This window comes from Anolis sagrei, chromosome 13, assembly GCF_037176765.1.
Source record: "Anolis sagrei isolate rAnoSag1 chromosome 13, rAnoSag1.mat, whole genome shotgun sequence".
Taxonomy (NCBI): Eukaryota; Metazoa; Chordata; class Lepidosauria; order Squamata; family Dactyloidae; genus Anolis; species Anolis sagrei.
The window spans coordinates 18,091,903-18,104,893 of record NC_090033.1 but is presented as its reverse complement, the minus strand read 5'-3'; the positions used below and the strand labels follow the sequence as shown (position 1 = coordinate 18,104,893).

General features: G+C 46.2%; 1 protein-coding gene and 1 non-coding gene across 2 annotated transcripts in view; both read right to left on the bottom strand.

Moving 5' to 3' along the window:
- The window catches only part of LOC132764675 (ATP-dependent RNA helicase DDX19B), a 43,088-nt gene that overhangs the window by 15,992 nt on the left and 14,105 nt on the right, over nucleotides 1-12,991 (bottom strand). The window contains exons 5-7 of the mRNA XM_060758699.2: nucleotides 10,546-10,638; nucleotides 2,955-3,057; nucleotides 2,739-2,853 (exon numbers count right to left, since the gene is read on the bottom strand). Coding sequence (XP_060614682.1) covers nucleotides 2,739-2,853; nucleotides 2,955-3,057; nucleotides 10,546-10,638 — 311 coding nt within the window. The remainder of the gene's footprint in view (nucleotides 1-2,738; nucleotides 2,854-2,954; nucleotides 3,058-10,545; nucleotides 10,639-12,991) is intronic.
- LOC132765018 (small nucleolar RNA SNORA57) lies at nucleotides 12,629-12,772 on the bottom strand. Its single transcript, XR_009630400.2, has one exon. It is a non-coding gene; the product is annotated as a small nucleolar RNA SNORA57 (small nucleolar RNA).

Below are 12,991 nucleotides of genomic sequence, written 5' to 3'. Positions count from 1 at the left end.
CAGAGGCTTCTCCTTTCATTTCCGGCCTTTACAACCATATATAATGAGAAACACAAGCAAAGGCAGAGGCTTCTCCTTTCATTTCCTGCCTTTATAATCGTATACAATGAAACAGACAAACACAAACAAAGGAAGAGACTTCTCCTTTCATTTCCGGCCTTTGCAATCATAAACAATGAGAGAGACAAACACAAACAAAGGCAGAGGCTTCTCCTTTCATTTCTGGCCTTTGCAATCATAAACAATGAGACAGACAATCACAAACAAAGGCAGAGGATTCTGCTTTCATTTCCTGCCTTTATAATCGTATACAATGAACCAAACATAAACAAAGGCAGAGGCTTCTCCTTTCATTTCCGGCCTTTACAATCGTATACAATGAGAAAGGCAGAGGCTTCTCCTTTCATTTCTGCCCTTTACAATTATATACAATGAGAAACACAAGCAAAGGCAGAGGCTTCTCCTTTCATTTCCGGCCTTTATAATCTTATACAATGAGAGAGACAAACACAAACAAAGGCAGAGGCTTCTCCTTTCATTTCTGGCCTTTATAATTACATACAATGAGAAACACAAGCAAAGGCAGAGGCTTCTCCTTTCATTTCCTGCCTTTACAATCGTATACAATGAGACAGACAAACACAAGCAAAGGCAGAGGCTTCTCCTTTCATTTCCTGCCTTTATAATCGTGTACAATGAGACAGACAAACACAAACAAAGGCAGAAGCTTATCCTTTCTTTTCCGGCCTTTACAATTGTATACAACGAGAGAGACAAACACAAACAAAGGCAGAGACTTCTCCTTTCATTTCTGGCCTTTACAATCAAATACAATGAGACAGACAAACCCAAACAAAGGCTTCTCCTTTCATTTCCTGCCTTTATAATCGTATACAATGAGACAGACAAACACAAACAAAGGCAGAGGCTTCTCCTTTCATTTCCTGCCTTTACAATCGTATACAATGAGAGAGACAAACACAAACAAAGGCAGAGGCTTCTCCTTTCATTTCTGGCCTTTATAATTACATACAATGAGAAACACAAGCAAAGGCAGAGGCTTCTCCTTTCATTTCCGGCCTTTACAATCATATACAATGAGACAGACAAACACAAACAAAGGCAGAGGCTTCTCCTTTCATTTCCTGCCTTTATAATCGTATACAATGAGACAGACAAACCCAAACCAAGACAGAGGCTTCTCCTTTCATTTCCGGCCTTTACAATCATATACAATGAGGCAGAGAAACACAAACGAAGGCAGAGGCTTCTCCTTTCATTTCCGGCCTTTGCAATCATGTACAATGAGACAGACAAACACAAAGAAAGGCAGAAGCTTCTCCTTTCATTTCCGGCCTTTACTATTGTATACAATGAGACAGACAAACACAAACAAAGGCAGAGGCTTCTCCTTTCATTTCCGGCCTTTACAATCGTATACAATGAGACAGACAAACACAAACAAAGGCAGAGACTTCTCCTTTCATTTCCGGCCTTTGCAATCATAAACAATGAGACAGACAAACACAAACAAAGGCAGATACTTCTCCTTTCATTTCCGGCCTTTACAATCATATTCAATGAGACAAACAAACACAAGCAAAGGCAGATACTTCTCCTTTCATTTCCGGCCTTTGCAATCATGTACAATGAGACAAACAAACACAAGCAAAGGCAGATAATTCTCCTTTCATTTCCGGCCTTTGCAATCATGTACAATGAGACAGACAAACACAAAGAAAGGCAGAAGCTTCTCCTTTCATTTCTGGCCTTTACAATCATATACAATGAGAAACACAAGCAAAGGCAGAGGCTTCTCCTTTCATTTCCTGCCTTCATAATTGTATACAATGAGACAAACACAAGCAAAGGCAGAAGCTTCTCCTTTCATTTCCGGCCTTTACAATCGTATACAATGAGACAGACAAACCCAAACGTCTCTTGGGAGACGTCTGAAGGAACTTACAGAATTCCAAAACTCTTGGGAGACTTCTGAAGGAGGCTTCTCCTTTCATTTCTGACCTTTACAATCATATACAATGAGACACACAAACACAAACAAAGGCAAAGGCTTCTCCTTTCATTTCCTAATCGTATACAATTAGACATACAAACACAAACAAAGGTAGAGGCTTCTCCTTTCATTTCTGGCCTTTACAAACACAAACAAAGGCAGAGGCTTCTCCTTTCATTTCTGGCCTTTACAAACACAAACAAAGGCAGAGGCTTCTCCTTTCATTCCTGGCCTTTACAAACACAAACAAAGGCAGAGGCTTCTCGTTTCATTTCTGGCCTTTACAAACATAAACAAAGGCAGAGGCTTCTCCTTGCATTTCTGACCTTTACAAACACAAACAAAGGCAGAGGCTTCTCCTTTCATTTCCAGCTTCTGGAAGCGGTGCTCATCTCTGGCTCTGGGGAGGTGCTTTCCTCTATTTTCAAGCTGAGAAGCCTGCATTGTCACCCCCTAGTTGTGTGGCCAGCAACACTGCTTGGAGCGTCTCTTTGCTTTTTCCCACCAAAGCGGTACCTATTTATCTACTCACATTTGCATGTTTTCAGGGATCGAACTGCCAACCTTCAGGTCAGCAGTTCAGCAGCGCAAGGGTTTAACCCATCGTGACACCGTGGCTCCTGAATGGTTATATTATTTAGGGTTCCATTTACTCTGGGGGGGGGGGGCATGGGAGGAAACCAATTTGGACCCAAAGTATGATTTGAGCTCAGCTGGTACTCACGCTTGTTGCCCCGAACGGCATAGGCGAGCTTCAGTTCTGGGTAGAACTTGCCCATCTGTTCGATCACCTTGCCGGTCTGAAGCGCCAGCTCGTACGTGGGGGAGAGGCACAGACACTGGGGAAAGAAGGAAGGAAGGAAGGGGGTGCCTCGGAGATCAAGCCTTTCAACACACCCCCAGCCCCCCATTCCCTGATGCGAAGGGCTTGGATGCTTACCTGCGGGTGCTTGTGATCGGGTTCCACGCGGCTGAGCATGGCCAGCACGAAGGCCGCCGTCTTGCCCGTGCCGGACTGGGACTGCGCAATCAGGTTCTGCGGGCTGGAGGCAACACAACACCGTGAGGATGGCAACCTCGAGAGGCTTTAGCTTCCAAAATTGAGATCCTATCATATCACCTATATGCTTAAAGACCTTGGACGGTGGACTAGTATGCTGAGTATTATACAATAAGTTTGTTAGTAAACCTGAGATGTTATTTTAAAGAAGACTACTTTGTTTTTGTCTCTTAAGTGTATATCTTTTGGGCAACCTCTGCTACTCAATATATTTTGTAATGGCATGTCTTTATCCTTGGCAGTTTAAAAACATGGTTCTTCAGTCTAACAGCTGAGTTACCTGTGTGCCACTACATCAATGCTTGTGAATATCACTTTCTCAAAAGATTGGAGAGAAAGAGGGAGGGAAGGAAAGGAGGAAAGAGAGAATGAAGCATGGAAGCAAAAAGTGAAGGAAGGAAAGAGATAGAGAAGGAAGAAAGGAGAGAAGGATAGAAAAAAGGGAAGGAGGGAAAGAAGGAGTGAAAGAAGAAGAGAAAGAGGGAGGGAAAGAAGAAGGAAAACCCGAAGCATGGAAGCAAAAAGTGAAGGAAGGAAGGAAAGAGGTAGAGAAGGAGAAAGGAGAGGAAGGAGAAGGAAAAGAAAGGAGGGGGAGAAGGAAAGAGGTAGAGAAGGAAGGAAGGAAGGAAAGAAGGCAAGAGGAATAGAGAAGGAAAGATGGAGCGAAGGAAGGAGAGAAAGAGGGAGGGAAGAAGTAAAGAGAAAGAAGGATGGAAGCAAAGAGTGAAGGAAGGAAGAAAAGAGGTAGAAAAGAGGTAGAGAAGGAGAAAGGATAGGAAGGAGAAGGAAAAGAAAGGAGGGGGAGAAGGAAAGAGTTAGAGAAGGAAGTAAGGAAGGAGAGAAGGCAAGAGAAATAGAGAAGGAAAGATGGAGCGAAAGAAGGAGAGAAATAGGGAGGGAAGAAGTAAAGAGAAGGAAGGATGGAAGCAAAGAGTGAAGGAAGGAAGAAAAGAGGTAGAGAAGGAAGGAAGGAGACAAAGAGAGAAGGAAAAGAAAAGGGTGGAAGGAAGGAAAGAGGTAAAGAAGGAAGTAGCAAAGGAAAGACAAAAGAGAATTAAAAAGGGAGCGAAGGAAGGAGAGAAAGAGGGAGGGAAGAAGTAAAGAGAAGGAAGGATGGAAGCAAAGAGCAAAGGAAGGAAGGAAGGAAAGAAAGCAGTAGAGAAGGAAGAAAGGAGAGAAAGAAGAAGGAAAAGAAAAGGGGGAGGAAGGAAAGAGGTAGAGAAGGAAAGAATAGGGAAGGAAAGAGGGAGGTGGAAGGAAGGAAAGAAGGAAAAAGAGAAGGATGGAAGCAAAAAGCAAAGGAAGGAAGGAAAGGGGTAGAGAAGGAAGGAAGGAGAGAAAGGAGAAGGAAACGAAAAGGGGGGAAAGAAGGAAAGAGGTAGAGAAGGAAGGAAAGAAGGAAGGAGAGAAAGGAGAAGGAAATGAAAAGGGGGGAAAGAAGGAAAGAGGTAGAGAAGGAAGGAAGGAAGGAGAGAAAGGAGAAGGAAACGAAAAGGGGGGAAAGAAGGAAAGAGGTAGAGAAGGAAGGAAGGAAGGAGAGAAAGGAGAAGGAAACGAAAAGGGGGGAAAGAAGGAAAGAGGTAGAGAAGGAAGGAAGGAAGGAGAGAAAGGAGAAGGAAACGAAAAGGGGGGATAGAAGGAAAGAGGTAGAGAAGGAAGGAAGGAAGGAGAGAAAGGAGAAGGAAACGAAAAGGGGGGAAAGAAGGAAAGAGGTAGAGAAGGAAGGAAGGAAGGAAGGAAGGAGAGAAAGGAGAAGGAAACGAAAAGGGGGGAAAGAAGGAAAGAGGTAGAGAAGGAAGGAAGGAGAGAAGGAAAGAAAAAGGGAAGGAAGGAAAGAGGGAGTGAAAACGAGAGATCACACCCAGACTGTGAACCTGTGTCTTCAGGGGGAGTGTGATCCCATCCAACACAGGCTGTAACCCTATGCCCTGTTCGGCCTTGCGACTGACCAGCAGGACCTCTGTCTTGTCTGGATTCAATTTCAATTTGTTCGCCCTCATCCAGACCGTCACAGCGGCCAAGCACCGGTTCGGGATCTGAACAACCTCCTTAGTAGCAGGTGGAAAGAAGTGACAGAGTTGGACGTCATCCGCGTACAGATGACACCGTACCCCGAAACTCCGGATGATCTCCCCCAGCGGCTTCATGTAGATGTTGAACAACATGGGAGACAGTACAGAGCCCTGAGGAACTCCACAAGACAAAGGTTGTGGAGTTGAACAGGTGTCCCCCAACAACACCTTCTGAGATCGGCCCTCTAGGAATGACCGGAGTACCTCCAAGACCTATTCCAGCGAGGCATTCCAGAAGGATACCGTGGGCGACGATATCGAAGGCCGCTGAGAGGTCCAGCAGAACCAACAGGGACACACTCCCCCTGTCCAGCTCCCAGCGTAGATCATCCACTAAGGCTGTCTCGGTACCATGTCCCGGTCTAAAGCCAGACTGTGCCAGATCCAGATGATCCGTGTCTTCCAAGGATACCTGGAGTTGTGAGGCCACCACATGTTCCAAGACTGGATTGGAAATAGGCCGATAGTTGACGAATTGAGTGGGGTCCAGTGATGGTTTCTTCAACAGCGGTTTTATAGTAGCTTGTTTTAGGCTCGCCGGAATCTTGCCTTCCTGAAGGGAGGCATTAACCACCACCTTCACCCACTCGGCCAATCCCCCTCTGGCCTCCTTTAGAAGCCAGGATGGGCAGGGGTCTAGGATGCATGTGGTTGGCCTCATTCCTCATTTCCTTTTGAAAGGAAAACCGCTTTTTAACCTCTCCCAGGCAATCTACTATCTAAGCCAGGGGTCCCCAAACTAAGGCCCCCCGAGGGCATTTATCTGGCCTGCGGGGTGTGGAGAATCATAGAATCATAGAGTTGGAAGAGACCTCATGGGCCATCCAGTCCAACCCCATTCTGCCAAGAAGCAGGAATATTGCATTCAAATCTCCCCTGACAGATGGCCATCCAGCCTCTGCTTAAAAGCTTCCAAAGAAGGAGCCTCCACCACACTCCGGGGCAGAGAGTTCCACTGCTGAACGGCTCTCACAGTCAGGAAGTTCTTCCTAATGTTCAGATGGAATCTCCTCTCAGATGGAATCTCCTCTCAGAAGGGGGGGAGGCGGTGGGCAAAGCAGCTTCGGGGCTGCCTCGTCCTCTGCCTCCCTGGGCCCAGCTGGCTCTTCTCCTGCCTTCGGGAAGGGGCCACGAGCTGCGTGCATCCGCAGAGCAGAGCCAGGCGGAGCAGCAGCCGCGTCCTGCGCATGGTGCGCCTCCCGAGCCTCTGTCTGTCATGGGCTTCCCGGCAAGGCAAGGAGCAGAGGGAGGGGGTCAGTGCGGAGGGAGCGAGCGAGTGAGTGAGGGAGGGGTCTCCTTCCACCAGGGAAGCACCCGCCAAGACCCTCCTCCTCCTCCTCTACTGGGCAAGAACCCCCTCCCTTCTCACACACACACACAAACATCATCTGGGTTGTAGATTTTGGGCTGTATGGCTGTGTTCCAGAAGCATTCTCTCCTGATGTAGTCTCTTTGGTTCCATCCTTCCTTCCATCTTTCCTTCCCTCCCTCTTTCTCTTTTTCGTTCCTTCTCTCCTTCCTTCCCTCTTTCACTTTTTTATTTCCTTCTCTCCTTCCTTATCTACCTTTCTTTCTTTCCTTTTCTCCTCCCCTCCTTCTTTCCCTCTTTCTCTCCTTCCTTCCGTCTCTACCCCTTTCTTTCCTTCTCTCCTTTTTCCCCTTCTTTCTCTTTCTCTTCCTCCTTCCTTCATTGTCTACCCTTCTTTTTTCCGTCTTTCTCTCCTTCCCTCCTTCTTTCCCTCTTTCTCTCCCTCCTCTCCTTCCTTCATTCTCTACCCTTCTTTCTTTCCTTCCCTCCTTCTTTCCCTTCTTCTTTCCCTCTTTCTTTCTCTCTTTCTCTTCCTCCTTCCTTCTTTCTTTCCTTCTTTCTCTCTTTCTTTCTCTTTCTCTCCCTCCTTCCTTCATTCTCTACCCTTCTTTCTTTCCTTCGCTCCTTCTTTCCCCTTCTTTCTCTTCTTCCTTCCGTCTCTACCCTTCTTTCTTTCCTTCTTTCTCTCCTTTTCCCCCTTTCTTTCTCTCTTTCTCTTCCTCCTTCCTTCTTTCTCTACCCTTCTTTCTTTCCTTCTTTCTCTCTTTCTTTCTCTTTCTCTCCCTCCTTCCTTCATTCTCTACCCTTCTTTCTTTCCTTCGCTCCTTCTTTCCCCTTCTTTCTCTTCTTCCTTCCGTCTCTACCCTTCTTTCTTTCCTTCTTTCTCTCTTTCTTTCTCTCCCTCCTTCCTTCATTCTCTACCCTTCTTTCTTTCCTTCGCTCCTTCTTTCCCTTTCTTTCTCTCCTTCCTTCCTTCTCTACCCTTCTTTCTTTCCTTCTTTCTCTCCTTCCACCTTCTTTCTTTTCCTCTTTCCCGCTTTCTTTCTCTCCCTCCTTCTCTCCTTCCTTCATTCTCTATCTACCCTTCTTTTTTTCTGTCTTTCTCTCCTTTCCTCCTTCTTTCCCTCTTTCTCTCCCTCCTCTCCTTCCTACATTCTCTACCCTTCTTTCTTTCCTTCCCTGCTTCTTTCCCTCTTTCTTTCTCTCCTTCCTTCCTTCTCTACCCTTCTTTCTTTCCTTCTTTCTCTCCTTCCACCTTCTTTCTTTCCCTCTTTCCCGCTTTCTTTCTCTCCCTCCTTCTCTCCTTCCTTCATTCTCTACCCTTCTTTTTTTCCGTCTTTCTCTCCTTCCCTCCTTCTTTCCCTCTTTCTCTCCCTCCTCTCCTTCCTTCATTCTCTATCCTTCTTTCTTTCCTTCCCTCCTTCTTTCCCTTCTTCTTTCCCTCTTTCTTTCTCTCCTTCCTTCCGTCTCTACCCTTCTTTCTTTCCTTCTTTCTCTCCTTCCACCTTCTTTCTTTTCCTCTTTCCCGTTTTCTTTCTCTCCCTCCTTCTCTCCTTTCTTCATTCTCTACCCTTCTTTTTTTCCGTCTTTCTCTCCTTCCCTCCTTCTTTCCCCCTTTCTCTCCCTCCTCTCCTTCCTTCATTTTCTACCCTTCTTTCTTTCCTTCCCTCCTTCTTTCCCTTCTTCTTTCCCTCTTTCTTTCTCTCCTTCCTTCCTTCCTTCTCTACCCTTCTTTCTTTCCTTCTTTCTCTCCTTCTCTCCTTTTTCCCCTTCTTTCCCTTTCTTTCTCTCTTTCTCTTCCTCCTTCCTTCTTTCTCTACCCTTCTTTCCTTCTTTCTCTCTTTCTTTCTCTTTCTCTCCCTCCTTCCTTCATTCTCTACCCTTCTTTCTTTCCTTCGCTCCTTCTTTCCCTTTCTTTCTCTCCTTCCTTCCTTCTCTACCCTTCTTTCTTTCCTTCTTTCTCTCCTTCCACCTTCTTTCTTTTCCTCTTTCCCGCTTTCTTTCTCTCCCTCCTTCTCTCCTTCCTTCATTCTCTACTCTTCTTTTTTTCCGTCTTTCTCTCCTTCCCTCCTTCTTTCCCTCTTTCTCTCCCTCCTCTCCTTCCTTCATTCTCTACCCTTCTTTCTTTCCTTCCCTCCTTCTTTCCCTTCTTCTTTCCCTCTTTCTTTCTCTCCTTCCTTCCGTCTCTACCCTTCTTTCTTTCCTTCTTTCTCTCCTTCCACCTTCTTTCTTTTCCTCTTTCCCGTTTTCTTTCTCTCCCTCCTTCTCTCCTTTCTTCATTCTCTACCCTTCTTTTTTTCCGTCTTTCTCTCCTTCCCTCCTTCTTTCCCCCTTTCTCTCCCTCCTCTCCTTCCTTCATTTTCTACCCTTCTTTCTTTCCTTCCCTCCTTCTTTCCCTTCTTCTTTCCCTCTTTCTTTCTCTCCTTCCTTCCTTCCTTCTCTACCCTTCTTTCTTTCCTTCTTTCTCTCCTTCTCTCCTTTTTCCCCTTCTTTCCCTTTCTTTCTCTCTTTCTCTTCCTCCTTCCTTCTTTCTCTACCCTTCTTTCCTTCTTTCTCTCTTTCTTTCTCTTTCTCTCCCTCCTTCCTTCATTCTCTACCCTTCTTTCTTTCCTTCGCTCCTTCTTTCCCTTTCTTTCTCTCCTTCCTTCCTTCTCTACCCTTCTTTCTTTCCTTCTTTCTCTCCTTCCACCTTCTTTCTTTTCCTCTTTCCCGCTTTCTTTCTCTCCCTCCTTCTCTCCTTCCTTCATTCTCTACTCTTCTTTTTTTCCGTCTTTCTCTCCTTCCCTCCTTCTTTCCCTCTTTCTCTCCCTCCTCTCCTTCCTTCATTCTCTACCCTTCTTTCTTTCCTTCCCTCCTTCTTTCCCTTCTTCTTTCCCTCTTTCTTTCTCTCCTTCCTTCCTTCTCTACCCTTCTTTCTTTCCTTCTTTCTCTCCTTCCACCTTCTTTCTCTCCCTCCTTCTCTCCTTCCTTTGCTACCCTTCTTTCTTTCCTTCTTTCTCTCCTTCCCTCCTTCTTTGCCTCCTTCTCTCCCTCCTTCTCTCTTTCCTTCCTTCTTTCCCCCTTTCTGTGTATGCGTTTTGTGTGTGTATATACATAGATATGTGTGTTTGTGTGTATATATATATATGAATTGTAATGTATTTTGGGGGGTGGTGGTTGCTTTTTAAGTCTCTTCTGCTGTTTTTCAGTGTGTTTATGAGTGCTGGTGACTCGTTGGCCTGATAGATGTATTGTGTCCAAATTTGGTGTCAATTCGCCCAGTGGTTTTTGAGTTCTGTTAATCCCACAAACGAACATGACATTTTTATTTAGATAGATTTTTCAAATTATAATCCGGCCCTCCAACAGTTTGAGAGATTGTGACCCGGCCCTCTGTTGAAAAAGTTTGAGGACCCCTGATCTAGGCTTTGCTGATGTGGGTCCTACTACCGGTTCCAAACTACATCTTGGGTCCTGAGTAGACCTACCAGTCAAGGCTTGGTAGATTCTCTAGCTAGAGTTCTTTGGGTCTGTAAAACTGTTTCCCCCGAATGCTGTAACGCTGAGAGGCTGTAAGTTCCCAGCCTGAGCTTTGGGACTATATCTCCCCGGAGCTGTTTCCCCTGAAGCTTTGGGACTATATCTCCCCGGAAGCTGTAGGAAATGAAGCTCTTCTGCAGGTGGAGCTGGCCCACATCCTGTAGCTTAGTTTCCGTCTGTAAGACTGAACTAAAAATGGCTCCCTCTCCTCCCAGGGCCCTGGGGAAAGGGGCGGAACCAAAACTTAACAATGATTGATGGGTCGTTGGCCCTATAATCGCAAAGCAAGGGAAGTCACCTTTCCAGAATGCCTGAAACCTTGGACATTTAATAGAAAGAAAACGAAGTTGGAGCTCCTGGTACAGCCGTACCAGCACACTGCTCGTTATCTTTCCCCCTCGTAATTACTTTCCATCCCCTTTGGCCCCAAGCCTTCCTTTGCTTTTGTCCTGGGACTGTGTCATCGCTCGGTCAGTGAAGCCTAAACTTCAGAAACGTGCCCAGCGACACGTCGGGAAGACACGGGACTACATCTCACGCCAAAAAACAAACAAACAAAAACACGACGTACGGCTCGGCCAGCATCATGGGCAAGGCGTTCTCTTGGATCTTCGACGGCCGGTTGAAACCCATGGCATAGACGCCCTGCAACAACTGCGGCTTCCTAGGAGAGAGAACGACTTTATTGTTTTCATATTGCGAAGCTTGACAGCATTAATAATGTGTGTTTGGCAGAGGAGGAATCTGGGCGGTGGACGAAAACAATGGGAATTCAGAGGCACCGAAGAGGAAAGAGGCCTCTTCTGTGGGAAGGAGGACAACATACAAATGTACGAGGGTTGAATGAAAAGTAATGCCTCCACTTTCATAACTCCTCAATTGTCCCTGAAGGGTGTGGGGATGATGGTGTACTCCCTGAATTCCTACCAGAGAGTTCCCAGGATTCAGGGCTTGAAAACAACTCAGCACCTGGCCCAGCTGCAGAAATTAATGAGGAAATTTATATTCCGCCCTTCTCACCCCACAGGGGACTCAGGGCGGATTACAGTGTACACATATATGGCAAACATTCAATGCCAATTTTTGACATACAAACATATACAGACACACAGGGGAGCTGTCGCTTTCATCGTCCATCTGTGATGCTGATGAAGCACTTACGCATTCCCCGCATGCTTCCCCGCTGGAATGCTTTGCTGAATGGCCTCATATATCAGTTAATTTAGCCTCCCCACACTTTAGGGTGGTACCTTATTTTCCTACTTGACAGATGCAACTGTCTTTCGGGTTGCAAAGGTCAACAACAGGCTACACACAATTGGTTGGAAACCCACTCCAACCCGGGCTGGCTTCGAACTCATGACCTTTTTTTGGTCAGAGTGATCTTAATGCACCTGACACTCAGCCGCCTGTGCCACAATCCCGGAAATAGATAGACAAGAGGAAATCAGTCAAAACAGAAGAGCCGAACAGTGGCTTTGACGTTCTGCCAGGCTCTGAGAGAAAAAGATAACAAATTCCCAGCTAAAGCGAAACCAATTTCTGAGCGCTAGTGACATAGCTAACGAGGAGATAAAAGTCTCAAGTTTAGGATATGTAGTCAGATGAAGCATCGTTTGGAATCAAGGTCAATGTCCACCAAACCCTTCCAGTATTTTCTGTTGATCACGGAAGTTCTGTGTGCCAAGTTTGGTTCAATTCCTTTATTGTTAGAGTTCAGAATGCTCTTTGAGGTGAACTGTACATCCCAGCAACTACAACTCCCAAACGACAAAATCAATACCCCCCTCCCAACCCCACCAGTATTCAAATATGGGCATATTGGGTATTTGAATAGGTAAAGGCTTCCCCTTTCATCTCTGGCTCTGGAGGCAGTGCTCAACTCTGGCTTTTGGGGAGGTGCTCATCTCAATTTCTGGAGCCTGCGTGACTTCATGGAGGACCCTTTTACCTTCCCACTGAAGCAGTCCCTATTGATCTACTCATATTTGCATGTTTTTCAACTGCTAGGTTGGCAGGAGCTAGGGCTGACAGCGGGAGCTCACCCCGCCTCACAGATTCAAACTGCCAAGCTCAGCATCTCAATGGTTTAACCCGTTGTGCCACCGTGGCCCCAAAAGACTCGGTTTTGGGAGGAGAGGCATCTCTTCCCTTCCTCTTCAGCTTCCTCCTACTCTGAAATGTACGTGTTTCCAAGGTCTTTGGCTGTTGCTGGGAGTGGTTATGCAGCGTCCTGAAGTTGAATCCCTTTGGAGTGCCAAAGAAACTGCTTGTTTATGGCAAGACATTCTACTGGTATCTAAGTATTGGCTGTTGCTGGGAGTGGTTATGCAGCGTCCTGAAGTTGAATCCCTTTGGAGTGCCAAAGAAACTGCTTGTTTGTGGCAAGACATTCTACTGGTATCTAAGTATTGGCTGTTGCTGGGAGTGGTTATGCAGCGTCCTGAAGTTGAATCCCTTTGGAGTGCCAAAGAAACTGCTTGTTTATGGCAAGACATTCTACTGGTATCTAAGTATTGGCTGTTGCTGGGAGTGGTTATGCAGCGTCCTGAAGTTGAATCCCTTTGGAGTGCCAAAGGAACGGCTTGTTTGTGGCAAGACAAGGACATTCTACTGATATCTAAGTGGAGAGGCTGTATTATTTTGCAGAACCAGATTGTCCCAGCACTTGAGGATAGAACCAGCGGATGGAAAGGCCACTGGCACCGAAGACAGAATGCTGGCAGCCTTGCTTTGCTTTCCCTCCGGACATTACAGAGCCGGGCACCGAGTCCCCCGGGCCTGCCAAGAAAAGGAGGATGAGGCTTTCCTGAAAGGAAACACATTCAGAACAAGAAGGGAAGTATATAGGTGTGACACAGGCTAGTGAAGACTATGGGATGAGTTACTTTCCAAAAGGACGGCATACTGAGTGTGTGTTTGTTCTCTTTCGCTCTGGGGATGGAATTAGAAGATCATGAAAGAAAAAGTCTCTCTATTCTTAGAGCAGTTCCAGCCACAGAACGTGGAATGTGGTC